Source organism: Monopterus albus, unplaced genomic scaffold (genome assembly GCF_001952655.1).
Source record: "Monopterus albus unplaced genomic scaffold, M_albus_1.0 scaffold63.1, whole genome shotgun sequence".
Lineage (NCBI taxonomy): Eukaryota > Metazoa > Chordata > Actinopteri > Synbranchiformes > Synbranchidae > Monopterus > Monopterus albus.
Genome location: NW_018127943.1, coordinates 1,358,429 through 1,373,505, shown reverse-complemented (window position 1 = coordinate 1,373,505; position 15,077 = coordinate 1,358,429). Strand labels below are relative to the sequence as shown.

The 15,077-nt window shown below is 40.2% G+C and overlaps 1 protein-coding gene and 1 long non-coding RNA gene across 2 annotated transcripts in view; one reads left to right on the top strand and one right to left on the bottom strand.

Annotated features, from left to right (window-relative positions):
* The window catches only part of LOC109962337 (uncharacterized), a 29,411-nt gene that overhangs the window by 10,321 nt on the left and 4,013 nt on the right, over window positions 1-15,077 (top strand). The window lies entirely within an intron of this gene.
* On the bottom strand, window positions 1,617-15,026 carry scara3 (scavenger receptor class A, member 3). Its single transcript, XM_020603976.1, has 12 exons — window positions 14,571-15,026; window positions 10,220-10,255; window positions 9,907-9,951; window positions 9,136-9,255; window positions 8,072-8,152; window positions 7,046-7,164; window positions 6,634-6,878; window positions 5,962-6,181; window positions 5,413-5,501; window positions 5,022-5,214; window positions 3,938-4,115; window positions 1,617-3,855 (listed from the first exon to the last, which is right to left on the bottom strand). The coding sequence occupies exons 1-12, from the start codon at window positions 14,575-14,577 to the stop codon at window positions 3,365-3,367; spliced, it is 1,824 nt and encodes a 607-aa protein (XP_020459632.1). The 5' UTR covers window positions 14,578-15,026; the 3' UTR covers window positions 1,617-3,364.

Genomic DNA, 15,077 nt, shown 5'->3' with positions numbered 1-15,077 from the left:
ATGAATCACTTCATGCTGCTGTGTGGATACCCGAAGTGAGCCCAATGGGTTCTGTTGGTACCTGAGAGTTTGGGATTCAGATTCACACAGAAATTTAGAAATTATGCTGTGTCGGATTCGGACATATAGGTCAAACTTTAGGCTAGACGGCTGAGACACTCAAATGTCTGCTTTGTTTAATGATAAATCCCCATACAAAATCAACTGCATCGGATTCAGACGTTACAGACTATAAGCTTGTTGGGTCCGTGTCGGATTCTGACACCACAGTCTCGGGCAGGGATCAGGTTCCGATCCATGCTTTACCAATGTCACTGAGTTTGAGATACTTAGCGAGGTTAAAAGAGTAAGTAATAATGTACATTATGTATCTCCATAGTGATGACGAAATAAAGCGAGGTGTACTTGTGTCTGAGCTATTCTGGGTCAACTTGGTGCTGGCATCGCTACACTGGCTCCTGTTTGTTAGGACTGAATTCAAGGTACACCTAATTACTTTAAAGACAACTAACTCTTGTAAAGATAATGCATTTCTGAATTGGGATCACTATTGCTGAATTTTCTGCAGTTTGCCATGAAATAGAGCACATAATCCCCCTTAATACCACAAAGTCTTTTTTGTGTACAGATCAAACAAATGAGATACAAGGTGTTAATGACCTTAATAAAGAGCCACACTAGCTGTTGCTCCTGATTCCAGTCCTTATGCTACGATAGCCTAAAGTTAAATATTCAAAGGCCAACTCCTGCCTTTAAACTTTAACAGAAGTGTGTTTAGCTATTAGCTCTGCATCTATTTGTCTAAGACTCTGCTCCCACCACTTTTTTGTCTCTCTGTCTCATATTGTCTCTTTGCTCTGTGTTTGTTTGGATGGGGTAACATCTGTTAATTCTGTGGCCTCCACATTCCTCCTCAGTTACTGGTAATTTTGGCTTCACATTGGAAATACTTGTCTACTGGAGGTCTCCCCCACCACAAGACTAGTAAAAACAAAAGCAGATTCAAGAATGTCTAAAATGAAAATTCATCAGAAAATCAAATGTATAAGAGTTATCTTCGATTTAATCTCAGCTGTATTTTCCTGCTTCATGAATCAGACAGGACAGCAATTTCACACTTTTGATTCTGTGTCAAATGCTCCATGCCCATAACTCATGGACCTGTGGAGTGCAGGAATAAGGGATTTGGGTGGATTTATAAGGAAGTTTTTGTTGGAGATCAAGTTCATAACATCACACACAGCCTGTCAAGTACAAGCACTGAGAAAGAGAGAGACATTCTGTGAAAATATTCAGCGGGTGATCAGGGCTGTCGCCACAGGCTGCTGCAGGGAGGTTATCATCTGTTTTATACAACAACACATCTGCTAGTCACTGTCAAACATTAATGATGAAATTGTGATTTTCGGTATGTTGTGCTTCCTATCTCCACTGTTGTGGACGTTATTTAGATTAGTAATGTAATTTTCTATACTGTGCTGTATTTTAGCATATAAAATGTAAAACTACACAGTCTAATATCTCTGGGTCAAACCTCAGACCTCAAAAATCTAAACTGAGGAATTGGCATGTGCTTTTGATTAATGACACGACCACTCCCTTTCTTTCACAGGGCAACAATAACACTCTGCTTTGGAGGTATGGCAGGATACAGACAAGACAAATAGTGTTTAAAATACTTTTACTGGAGTTCAATGCAAGCTAGTCTCATAACAACAACACAAAAGTTTAAAAAAATAGTATATTTCCTTTTTATGTAACATTTTTTGAAGATGTGTGATTACATGTGCTGCACAAGACTTGGACCTTCTTAAAAAGCAGGACCCTGGTATCACAAATGTTAATAGTAGAAACCGTGGCAAGTGAAACACTCCTGTTTCAGAAAAACTATAACTCCATCTTTGCTCTATTTTTATTACTTGACATGTCTACAAACATTATTATTCATTTATATGTTGACTGAATTCACAGCCTTTCTATCCTTCATATATCTTAAAACACTAGTTTTGTATTTTGCAAAATATGCATATGTATTAGATGAGAGGATTGATACCCCTCTTCTCTTGGTGTTGGAGACAGTTAGCTTAGCTTAGCATAAAGACTGGAAAACAGCTAGCTTGGCTTTCACCAAAGTTTAAAAATAAGCCTTCATGTATCTCTAAATCCTGAAAATCCACATTGTATTTCAGAAACACAAAAATGGCTATTTATGGTTTTGAGTGGAGTTAATATGCTGAAGCTATGTTTTAGCAAACAACCGCTTCCTGTTGTGTTAGCTGTCCTACGACCCTCTTCAGGATAAGTGATATGCACTAGATAATGGATGGATGGATGTTTCCCACTTCTTCTAGTCTTTATGCTAAGCTGTTAATCAGATCCTGCCTTCAGCTTTATGCTACAGTGAAGGAGTAAATTTCCTGCCATTATGTTTTCCCAAGCATGCCAACAGGAGTCAACAAGAGAATTACTCTTTGCATTTGTCCAACAACAGCAACAACAGACGTAAAAGCTGTGTACAATGTAAAACTAACTTGCAACTGACAGTTCGGCGGTTTTACTGACTCAACTGCAGTACATAAAATGACAGTTTTGTGCAACAGATGAAAAGTCTTCAGAGTACCTGCTCTGAAATGCTTAAATGTAAGCAAACCAACTTTAATTTTAATGCTTCAAAACCCATTAAAGTGCTATCTATCAGAAAAGGATGCATCATTGTGTAAATAATACATTTGTGTGTCCATATAGTGGTGCATGGGAATATAAACCTTTTGATTAGTGTGGATGTGAAAACACCACTACTTAAGTCCAGATTTGTGGTTAACAGACTTATTGTTCATCATAATCTGTGAGGTTGTGTTGGTTTAACAACAACAACACATTTTTTGTTTCCAGTACATTCAAATTAAGATTTGTAAATCAGTGATGTCTTTTGTATTAATCTCAAAATCAAAGACATTTTTAATTCTCATAAAAGATCTTTTTGTTTCTTCTTGCTTTTATATGGACCACCAGGTTGGTGAGTTTGTTATAGTTATACAGTAATAGAACCATGTGTTCCCTACAAACCACCATAAAAAATTCAAAGCCTGTCCAAACAGTCCATTTTCAAACCCCATTTCTAAATTGTCTACAACATTACAGTCTGTGGCAGTAGTTCTGTGTTCAGACCTTCCTCTTGGTTAATTTCATGTGACCATGTAGTGCCTTTTTTTAAAAGCTCTCTCTCTAATGTATTCTCCATTGTTCTCGCTATTTTGCACAATCCTGTAGAAATGGATTATCGTGTCTCTAGTCACAATGGATGAAATTCCTTCACTTCATATGACTACGATTCTTACCTGAATCCATATCTCCATCCACCTCTCTACTGTCTTTTGGACCCAGCAGTAGGTCTCAAGGTCCCCGGCTGACATTCTAAATGATCATGGGGGTAAGGCAAGCCTGGAGGTCCAGGTATTCCAGGTGGTCCAGGTGGCCCTACTATCCCTGGTATTCCCCTTGGCCCTGTTGGCCCAATAATGCCTGGAAGCCCTGTCTGACCTTGAATCCCTGGAGGCCCTGCGGGCCCTGGATCTCCGTCTTTACCGGAGGAGCCTATGTCACCTTTCTGGCCCTTCTCACCACGTAGACCTGGTGTACCAAGAGACCCTTTGGCTCCTTTTATCCCCACTGCCCCTCTATTGCCACTGGGACCTGGTTCACCCGGTGCTCCTTTGGGCCCATGAGAGCCCTTCTCTCCAGCAGCTCCACGGCTTCCTACGGGGCCTTGGTCACCTTTGCTCCCAGTCAGTCCCATGGGTCCTTTTGATCCAGTCTCACCACGGTTCCCTTTGGGCCCTGGTGGTCCAGGTGCACCTATTGATGAAGTACATGAGGTGATGTTAAAATCTAAAGTGTGCACAAGCTGTTATGTTTTTGTGTATGACATCTACTGTACCTTTTAGTATGGTGAAGTTCTTTATGAGCTGGGTATGGTGAATATCCACAAGCTTCATCTCCTCCATCACCATGGACAAGTTCCTGACATCCATTTCTAATCGAACATTTAACAAGATGTTCTGCTGCCTCAGTGTGTCGGCCAAGTGGACCAGTAACAAGACTGTGTTGTTCAGGTTCTGCAGAAAGTATTTAAGGAACAGAACAGAATAAGCAAGAAGAAAGCAAAGAACAAGAAGGAGAACAACAACTATAAACAGGAGGAGGGAAAAGTCTGTTAAGGTTAAGTACAGAATAGCTTCATCCCAAGTCAGCTTACACAGCCTGTCAGAGTAACTTCAGCCAATAATCTCCTCCCCACCCTGTGCAGCAGTGATGTACCATGGTATCATAATACCAAACTACATCACAGCTGGGTGTAGTCACAAGCACACAGCTATGAGGAGGTTGAATGTGGTCAAAGGTTCAGTAGGCTCTAGCTAGACATGCTAGCTAAAGTACCTTGCCATAGATGCATCAAAACAACAGCACCCGTTATTTTTTACGCAAGCTTACACACAAGTTGTTCTGGCATTAGACCAATCAAATTCCACAACCGCTGGCAGGTAAGGTGTGTCTAATGTTAGATGTACTGTGATTCAGTGGGTAGAGCAGTCGTCTCCCAACCAGAGGGTTGGAGGTTCGAATCACGGTGCCTTCAGTCCACATGTTGATGTGTTCTTGGGCAAGACACTGAACCCCCAAGTTGCCCCCAATGCTTAGAGCCATCGGTTGAGTTGGCACCACAGGTGACTGCCTTGGTTCTGTACCAGAAACAAATTCCTTCTGTGTAACATGCTTGGCCAAATAAAGGTGATTATTATGTAGATGTCACAATATTTATCTCTCAGTGCATCCATGGTGACGTACTCAGGCTAGCATTGAGGAGCTATTAATAAAAAAAGTGCTGTGCTGTGATATATAATAATTTCTTCCTGTACAAGACTAGAGTTTTAATTTTCATTTCTTTGTGTACTCGATGAATATATCAGCATCAAATTGTAAAATAATTCTGAGTTCTTAAATAGGTCTTATGTGGTTACAACCTGTAGATCTTCATTGTGTCTGCTCAGGCGACTCTGACAGGATGAGCTCTCGATGTTGATGTACTTGTACATGCTCTGGACGTGGCTGACGGTGGCATTGATGCTGAAGGAGACTGTGTCGATCTCCATTTTGATAGAGTTGAGACGACCATCCAAAGCAAAGAAACGCTCACCTGTCCTGTTCTCATAGTACCTAAAGAGGATGGTTGAGTTTTCATGTGTACATAATGATAGTACTGTCTTTCTGGGTTGAGTGTGGGAGCCCATCTCCCATCTGGGGACAAAAATCTGATCCCCACAATATTTACAGTTTATGTAGACATAGGTTAAGATTAGGATTAGGCTGAAAGTAGGGAACAGTCATATGAGATATTATAAGCCTTTATGTTACTTGGAATGGTAGCGAAGGTCATGCATGTTCTCCTCGTGTTCATCCATGAAAGAAGTCACATTGTCAAGCTGCATCTGCAGGTTCATCACCTGGGGAAAATACACACATAGGTAAACTTATATTGCTGTACCTATGAGGACCCTCATTTACATAATGCATTACCAAGACCTTTATCCTTTTACTTAAACATCACAACTTTATGCCTAAAGACAGCTGTTTCTTCAGCTTTAAACTAAACATTTTAATTTTAACTCTAACACCAAGGTTTAACCCTCAAACAAATTTTTGAAAAGGTCCAGACTAGCCAAAATGTTCTCAGTTTCCAAATGTTGGCACTTTCAGTGTTCAGATTGGCCTCCAGTTTGGTGTACAAGTACCTGTACAATGCAGGGATGTTTCTTCTTAACAGTTTGTTTCTGTACAGTCCCTTCACAAACTATAAAAATTGTAGGATGCTAAATATAAAATGAATCTATTAGAACTTCTTCCTAAATGTGTTTTTAATTTACTTATGGAAATGTTGAACAGGTGGTGCAAATGCAAACACACCTGATGAGTCAGGTCATAGTACATCTCGTAGAATATGCTGATTCTCTGGTGATCTGCTGCGATGTTGTTTTGGAGGGAGCGCATGGTTTGTGTGATGCTGCTTGAGTTGAATTTGATGGCAGTCAGAACACGGCTGTAATTTTGCCAGTCGCTGGTCAGCCTCTGGAGGACCAGACTCTCCTCCTCTGCTTTCCTCTGCAGGGCATCTATCCACATTGTACTGGAGAGCAGAGCACAGAAGAAATGTGAGAGGAAGTGGATAAAAAAATCAAGTTGTTTGCCTTATTCTGCTTCGTAGCCATGCTAGTGCAGAGGGCAGTGTCTGTTTGCCCATCACTTTGGTTTGGAAACTTTGTAGATATTCATCATCCCCAGAAAATGAATCTTAACTTTGGTGACCCTCAGACCTTTTCTCTAGCACCACCAACAGGTTGGCATTTTTGGTTTTGTTTGAAATGGCTCAACAACAATTGGATAGCTTGCCTGAAATTTGGAATAGATTTTGTATATAGTCTGTATATACAGTAGATGCTTTTTTCAAAATGACATCTTCACCATCCATTTAAAATAAATGTGTCACTCTGTCATAGTATGTGTTTTCTGCCAGGTTTTAAGTATAAAATAGAGAAAGAGGTCAGCATCTCTCTCTCTTCTTTGCATTGTTTCATTCACCTCAGTGCCACCGTTGTGTTAACTTGCTGTGCTGTAACTTTGATGTCATACTGATCCTGCGTCACAGTTTTCATCTTCTCCACAGTTTCCTTGATTACATCCTCCCAGCCCTCGACCTGATTCAGGTATTGTTCCAGTGACTGGTTGAGAAGTTTGATCGAAATGAGGTGGTTTTGTATGTCACGTGTCAGGCGGTTGCTGGTATCCCTTAGAGTGGTCTGGATTTGGGAGGCCTGGTCCAGGACCTGGAGGGGAAAGGAGGTCAAAGTATGAGAGTGAAAGATGAGAAAGGAAATGAGTGATAGGCAGCACCTTTTTTTTTCCTCTTGTGCTGTCCTAAGTATTTTGCAGACTAGAACATTTGTGGGTTTAGGACAAAACAAGCAGTTTGAACATTTGTGATCCACTACACCTGCTCTTGGCCCAGTATCATTTTCTGGATGTCTTCAAACTCTCTCTTCAGCCTGCTGAGCTCCTCGTTGCACAGAGCCACATCAAGACAGCCTGAACAATTAGAGGTGGAGCTCAGATCTGACAGATGGAGAAAGGGCAATGGGACAGTAAGCGAGTATTAGCATCTGGTCGCCATATGTGTGTTTAGCAAGAAGAGAGAGAAAATCCTTTGAGGTCCCCTGACATTACACTCAGTCATCTGTACTGTTTCACAGACCATGATTGACCATTAAACTAGCATAAATTAGAAACATACAAGTAAATACAACTAAAATACCTCAAAATTATAAAGTTCAGTTCCTGAGTAAGTAAAATTATACAAAATAGTGATTTTTTTTTTTTTATCTATTTATTGGAGGCAATTTAAATGCACCACATATATTCGCACCAAAAGTGATGCAAATATGGAATGTAATACTTTAAAAGGTGGTGGTGGTACAAAAGTCCACATCAAGCAGTGATGACCTTCAGGTTCTGCTAAATAAAAGGAGTGTGTCCTGTATTGATAAAAAGGCAATTTGGAAAGTTTCACTGCTGGGTGCAGGGGTAGAAACAGTACCATGGTAATTTTTGGACCTACTGGACTTCAGGATGACTATGGGACGATTTGAGTTTGAGGAGTTATTGCTGCTGCCACAGCACTCGAAGAGGCAGAGGAGCAATTACAATGATCCAATAGAGCTGGAATAGCACACAGCCGTATGTCTGAGGTACAATATATACTGAACACAGTTTTAATAAATACAGTAAATCAGACAGGCTTAACTGACTGGTGCTGTTGTCAGCAAAAAGAAAGCAATACATTTTACTTTTTGCTCAGTGATATTCCATCGTTGATGTGCAAGGGTTCATTGACAGAAAATTGGTTCAACCTTTAGACTTAGTTACTTTCCACTACTAGCTGTTGTTTCCCATGATGTTCAGGTCTGTGAGGCCTCCCTGACTTAATATACTGGTAAAAAATTACTATCTCCAGCTACTTTACCATCTATTCCTTGTTGAATCCTGGTGATCTTCTTGTAGTAGACGGACTCCTCCATTACCAGGTTGTCAACCTTCCTGAACACTGGAGACACAGGAAAGTTGATAAAGGGTACATATCCAGCAATTTAAATAAAAATGTATTATTTCAGAAATCAGGATTAGCATTTCAGTGAAGAAAGTAATACTCCGATAAACATGTCACATTTTTTGTTTTTGCAAAAGTTAATACAGGTCAATAGGGAATTAAACCATTAGCTTTAAACATGCAAAATAAATGCTAATCAAAAACATCAGGGAGTAAAAAATGCAGCTGAGCAAATACTAAAATGATTAACATCAGCTGGACCTTGGTATTAGGAAGTATTTAAATGAGTAAAGACAGAAAATTGTGATTTAAGCCCTGATAACAAAACAGCTAAAGTTTTCATTTGTTAAAAAATGAACCCCAAACACTGATGAAAGATGGTTTAGCCAAATGGCCAGATCCTACTCCCCCAACATATTTCCCAAGAGATCCATAAAAGTTTAGTTGGTGTGTGTTTTTGCATATACAGATGCAATTTGTGTGGTGTTTTGCAGACATTTTCAGCACCATAATCCCTGACTTGGGGGATTAATGCAGTTCTGTTTCATAGTGTGTTTGCGTACATAAATGCTTCCACATGCGTTCTGCACATACCACCTGCTGTAGCGCATTAGCGGCTGTGAGAGTAATTTATATTTCACTCCAAAAATTCATTTCTTTCATGATAAAAGGAGCTAAAATAACTTTATTCCATACTTGTTGCTTGGCAGATTTTAGCTGAATAATTTGTTATAAACCCGATATATATCAAAGGTTACCGTTTTTTTTTTTTTCCTTGTTCACGTGCAGGAGTTTTAAACCCATTACAGGACACAGCATGCATGTTCCATGGGCCATGATTTACTGAGAAACATATATGTAAAGTCTGACCTTTTTCACCCATACTTTTTAATGCATAGTAGGTAACATTATATTTTCCATCTAAAAAATAAATTTTCAGACAGATAAATGGCACAAAGTGAAACTCAAAGTGATCTCACCAAGTGATGCCAGCACTGCCACAATAATGACGAGGAATGCAACAAATCCATAGAGGACCCTGACAGCCAGCTGCAGAGAGTGGCTCTGCTGGCATTTCACACAGCCACCTCTGGTACGACCTGGCAATACAGTGAGTGAACAGACACAGTCTAATGTATGAGAGTGACTGACTAAATGAAAATAGCAACATCTGTTTGTATTTCATCTGGTTGAATTATTGAATATTGAGTCTAACCACCAAAGCGTTCACATCTTTTACTTAAAGAATAAGGTCATTTTCTATATTAATGGTATTTTCAGCAATCTCCATGCAGAGACTAAAACCAGCAGTGAATTAGTCTACTCTGTTTGTGGGTAACTTCTGTCAGTCTCCAACCTGGATTGGCTTATTTGTTTGTCCACTGATGTTCAAAAACACATCAGGGGAGCACACCTCTGTACCAGGTGTTATGTTTCTATAGAAAATAGCCAGCCTTATCCTTAAAGTAAATGTACAATAGTATTTTAGTCGCATAAGTAAAAATACTCATTATCCAGGTCTTTAACTTGCATGGAGTAAGAGTGCAATGAAGAATCAGACTCTGCAAAGTCCTAATTGTAGCTATCTGTAACTGAATAAAAAACATATTTCCTAATCAGAATATTTTAATGGCGGATGTACAAAACACATACAAGGAGCCTGGAAGTCTAACTGTCATTGGTGGAGGAAAAAACACACTATAGATGACCACTGTTGGACTTGCTTGTGTGCATGTGTATGTGGCCTTCACCTCTGAATGTAGGCATTTCCTCCTCCTCTCCATTGAGATCCTCTTCTGAAATGAATGAATGACAGACATTGGATGACATGTAGGAGTTTCTAGACTTTTGTTGATGTGAATGGTGGCGTATGGCTCATGTACCTTTCTCTGAAACCAGTTAAGCTGATTCTTAATGATTTTTATATGATTAAAACCCTCAATCTGTCGCTTTGTGCATACAGTAGTAGCCTATACAGTATGTGTATGCAGATCCAAGTGAGCCCAGACTGATGATGATGTGTTATGAAATGTTTGACTTGTTTGACATAGAACAGCTCATTACCTTTGAAAAGCTCGTTCTCGTATCCACCACAGTTTTCTGCCAAAAAGAAATGAAAGAAAGAAACAGGCATTTAGAAAAATAAAGATGATTGAAAGAAATTGTACTGGAGTGACCAACAAGTTCTTTTTACCCCCTGTCATTCATAACACAGCTGCCTCACCATCCCCACAGCCTCCCCCTGAAGTCTGTGTTGTAGTGAATGTGTTCACTACAAAAATGTTGTTTTTTCTTTTTTTTTTGTTCTGCTCAGATGTTTTCTCTGAGCTGTTCTTCAGTCAGGAGAAAACAGCCCCATATGGTGCGCAGTATGTGAACAGTTGTTTTGTGTGCTGATTTTATGTGGGAATATTGTGTGTTTAGTGTGTGTCTGAGGAGACTGTCATTACGCAGTCTGGCTGAGTTAAGTTCACAGAACGTAACAAGATGGCTTAATAAACCACACAGTGCCTGTTTACTTTAAAGTCCAAGAATACATTTGACTTCATGTTTTCATAACTGTATGTAACAGCAATAGACTTAATACAACAACTGTACACAATTCCAAGTGCTGCCTAACCTCACACCTGAGACACTGTGGGTGTGGAGCTTGGTGTTTAAGAAACCACAACGCTGAGTGTGACCGTGAGAAACGCTGTTTCTAATAAAAGAAAAGAACTGGAAATGCACAGACAGGAAAAATGGACATGCAACAAGCTTTCTGCTTGTTACATGCAGCAACTGGACTAGATGGATGTTGTGGTTTTCATTATTAGGGCTGCGAATTGCTAATGTACAGATGCATAAAGTGTCAGTTGTACTGTACAATGTTGGTTCCTTTTATTTTTATGTCAGTGAAAACTTGTGGATTTTCTGATTTAGTTCATATTGACTTGTCAGAAGAGCTGTTTCCATTCCATTACTCAAGGCAAAACAAAATGATCCAAAATTTCTGAAACCAGACTGCCTGCTGTGGATTGACCTTTGGTTAACCACATGATCAGCTGAACATGAAAAGAGTTTGGGCATCTGGCAGGGCGAGGTTCAGAGAAAAACGAATAGGAGGAGAATAAAACTGCACATAATATCTGGCGAAGCTCCACAGTAGGTGTCAGCAACATTATGTGTTTGTTTTAACAGATGTTACTGCACAAGTGAGGTGAAATTTACTTCTGTTCCCTGTTTATGAGAAACAAAATGTTTTCTACAGTTGAAATTTTTGTTTAACTTTGGCTAAATCTAAAAAAAACAAAGCAGTTTTAATAGAACAAAGTACACTTGGCCTGCAAACACCACGATGAGGTGAGTGTTTTTGTGAGTGAGTTGGTGGAACAGCTGAGGTTAGGTCTGGGTGGACAAGTCTCAAAATACTGAGGCTGACATAATGATGGAGGGAGGGTGGAGAGGAAAACAGGAGGGGAGGTGATGGCAACCACCTCCAAAGAGCTAAAAGACTGGAATAACGAAAGAACAGACAGAAAGTAAGAATGTCCACAGAGAGAACTGCAGTTACCAAACTATGTCATTGTAGCTGACAAGGTCAAGAAGGTAGGTGACTACACCAGCTCTGTCAGGATTACGCTGATGTTTGCTGATGTATCGACCAGTATTTACCTTTAAACATAGGCAACGTCTTTGTGGAGCACATCATTTCATTTGTGCCGTGATTCAAACTTTTGAACCCACTGTACACTGTAAAACATGATACAGGCGTTTCTAAGGGAATCAACTAAGCTTTTCTCATTATCTTAATGTAAATATGTACATTTTGTTCATTTCACTTCACAATGGCAGCTGAAAGTGAGCAGGTCATGGAGTTGAAACTAATAGATGCTGAACAGAAGTAGCACACACAGTACTACAGGCAGGGTATTATGCTGGTCTTACTAGACTAAACTCTGTTTCACAGACTCCACCCTGAGTGAAACACATTTACTGAGACTCAAATTCTTGCCTTTTTTTTTTTTTTTTTTTGGACGTCTGTGGCAAGAAAATGGTCAGATTCAAATGTTTATAATGTCAGCACATTATTTGCTATTGGAAGCTGAGATTCCAAAGTATCTCTATCAGTATCCACCCTCAAATATCCATCAGCTGCTCAGGGGTGTTTGACCTCCTTCACCTCGCCCCCCCCCTGCCCTATATGCGCAGCCCTTTTCTCTCCTTATGTTTTTCCTGTTCACTGTGGAAGAAGCCTTCATGTCTGTCTCGTTAACGAGGAAGTCAACCTGTCCAATACACACAAAGCAGAACCGAGCTGATCCGACAGCAGGCCACACCTATGCAGTCAGGCCATAGCAAAACATTATTAAAAGTGTATTTGATTCTTTGGACAGATGGTTTCTTTGCCGATTTTACACTTTGTTTCGATTATGTTTAAAATTTTATGTGAATTGGAGGCTTAATCTTCTTAATTTTTAAGGGGTCAGAAATCTGATGCAGCAAAGGATTTTTTTCCAAGCATGGAGAATCTGCACAAACTTCCCAACTTGTACCAACAAGATCCAGCTGGTTTGGATTTCTGTGTTCTAACTTTTCTTAACAAACCACTTTAGGGTTGTGCAAAATGTGAGTAACCTGCTCTCTGACCTCACCACATTGCATCATGATGTGCATGCAAAGAGGCATGCCCTCTCCACATAAAGATGCATAGATGCATGTTTTCCATTGTTCCTTTCTTTCATAAGTTCATTTAAGGTCTTCTGACCAAGAAACCCCCTTCAAGAGCCTCAGCCAATCCAAGTCTTAAATGAAGCCAGACGTCATCAGACGGACTCTGCTCCAGATCAGAGTGGAGGTCTTGACCACAGCTCTTAAAGCCAAACGAGTCCCTTTCCAAACCTCTGTTGACATCCAAGTCATTTAGGTGCCCTCTGACTGGAATGTGTGGTGTAAACCCGTGGTGTTGCTGGAGACTGTACAGATGTTATAGATAACAGGAGATTTTATAGAGTCACAGTCCCATCAACGCATCATGTTTTCTCATGACCAAACCACTTTGGACAGGCAGGCGGAGACATACAAGAGAAGTCTAGTTGGGTTTACAAAACCAAAGGGCCAAAGGGGGTGTGTACATGCTCTTTTGAAAGCCTCTCAGTATTTCCTTGCCTTTCTCATGCTCACCATCTCAGAAGAACCTTCCCTAAAGATAAGCATGAGAAAAGCTGTATTTGTAAAGTCGCATGTAGTTGTTAGTCATTAAAAATGTAGACCTAATAACTATCAGGCTAACGATCCAATCCGAGTGCTAGTGTTAATGTAAAAACAGGTGAATATGGTGCTGTGTTCTTCAATCAAATTCAAAATACTTTTTAATTTTATCATGCTGACATGGCAAAAAGGGTATTAAAAACAAGGAAATCTCTCTAAGGCTTTCCCTTGGCTCACTGTTTCTCCCTTGCCAACCATACACCTGTCTCCTTTCTTCCACCTTCTCTTCTTCTTCTTCCCTGACTCCCCACTCCTCTCTGGCCCTGTTCGGAATGTATGAGGCAGCATGTTTTGCTCTGGTCGGCCAGGGCTGGGTTCGCTCTCAGCAAGACTGAAAACCACATGAACAGACCTGCTGTGCTGTTTGGCTGAGATGAGTAGAGTATATGTTCTTGGAGTTAATCTACTGTGTCGTGTTGTGGCTCAGGGCGGCTTCTCTCCTCCAGACAGGAGCAGAGACACAACATGCTTACCTGAGTTTGTAAAATATACCAGTATAAACATGCGCTCTATAACATTAAACACATAAACTGAAATTTCCTGTCACTAACCATAAAAAAATATGCATTAATATGTAAATTAGTTAACAATAGTAATAGATACAGGACTAAATTGGCCATATGCAATGTGAATGTGTCAACACAACCTGTGGGATTTTTCCTGCTGTGTTTCTTTCCCTCTCTGTTGTCCCCACTGTACCCTCCCATCTCCTTCGGCCTTTCACTTCTCATACTATACGTCTCATCGGTTCTTCAGCTCTCCTATCATGCCATGTTGTGAAAAAGCTCAAATTCCATTGTTGTTTTCACTCACCCTCTTTTTAATGGGATATTAAGTCAATCTGTGCATGATTGAAAGAGAGCTGTGGTGCACGCGCACACACAGACACACAAAGATTTAAAGCTGATCGAGGTCTCATCCAAGAACAACAACTGATACTTTTTCAGAGTCAACATTCAGAGCAGATGAGAAGTATATGTGGTCACCGGTGGCCTGTGCAGGTGCCTGCCTGGCTGCCACAATGACAAACTCAGTTCCTTTCCATATTTGTATAGGTGTTGATAAGATCTTTTGCATGACAAAAAAAGCAGAATTATGTCAGAGGTGATTTGTAAGTGCTAAGTTTTGATACATTTCTCATTAAACATAAAGAAGGTCACTTTACCTTTCATGGTTTCTCCTTCAATATTCCTTTACTAAGAACTTGTCCAGGTTGCTGAGGCTCTGTGAGATGATTGTGTTGATGTTCCAGTCCTCCTTACCTTTTTTTTTTTTTTGTTTTTACATAAAGCAGTTTATCTTTGAGGTGCCAGAAAAGTCATTCGTGCAACATTTTCCAATTCCCTGCAGGTTTCCAAAAAAAGAAAAAAGTTCTAAAAGGTCTTATTCCCACAGATTTATGGAGAGGACCATTTCAGGATTCAGCCACTTTAAATGTCAGCCCATATGTGCGAAGGTGCACATCTGCAACTCAAGAAAAACTGATGTCTAAGTCTATCAAAGCTCCTCTAAGGTTTGAACGTGTGCTTGTCTGCAGCTCTCTGACATTATCCCCGAGAAAACTAAACCTAATCAAACAGAAATCATGGGCAACTTCAGAGAGGGAGTGAGGAAGAGTAACGAGAGAGAAAGAGCAAGGCAGAGAGGAAGATGGGAGGGAGGGAGGGAGGGC

Bases quoted from the DNA above. Each gene is read 5' to 3' on its own strand.
- scara3 (XM_020603976.1), bottom strand. The intron at 9,952-10,219 runs GTAATGAGCTGT...CATTCATTTCAG, and splicing joins CGAGAACGAGCTTTTCAAAG to AAGAGGATCTCAATGGAGAG. The intron at 3,856-3,937 runs GTACAGTAGATG...CTTCATCAATAG, and splicing joins GAACTTCACCATACTAAAAG to GTGCACCTGGACCACCAGGG.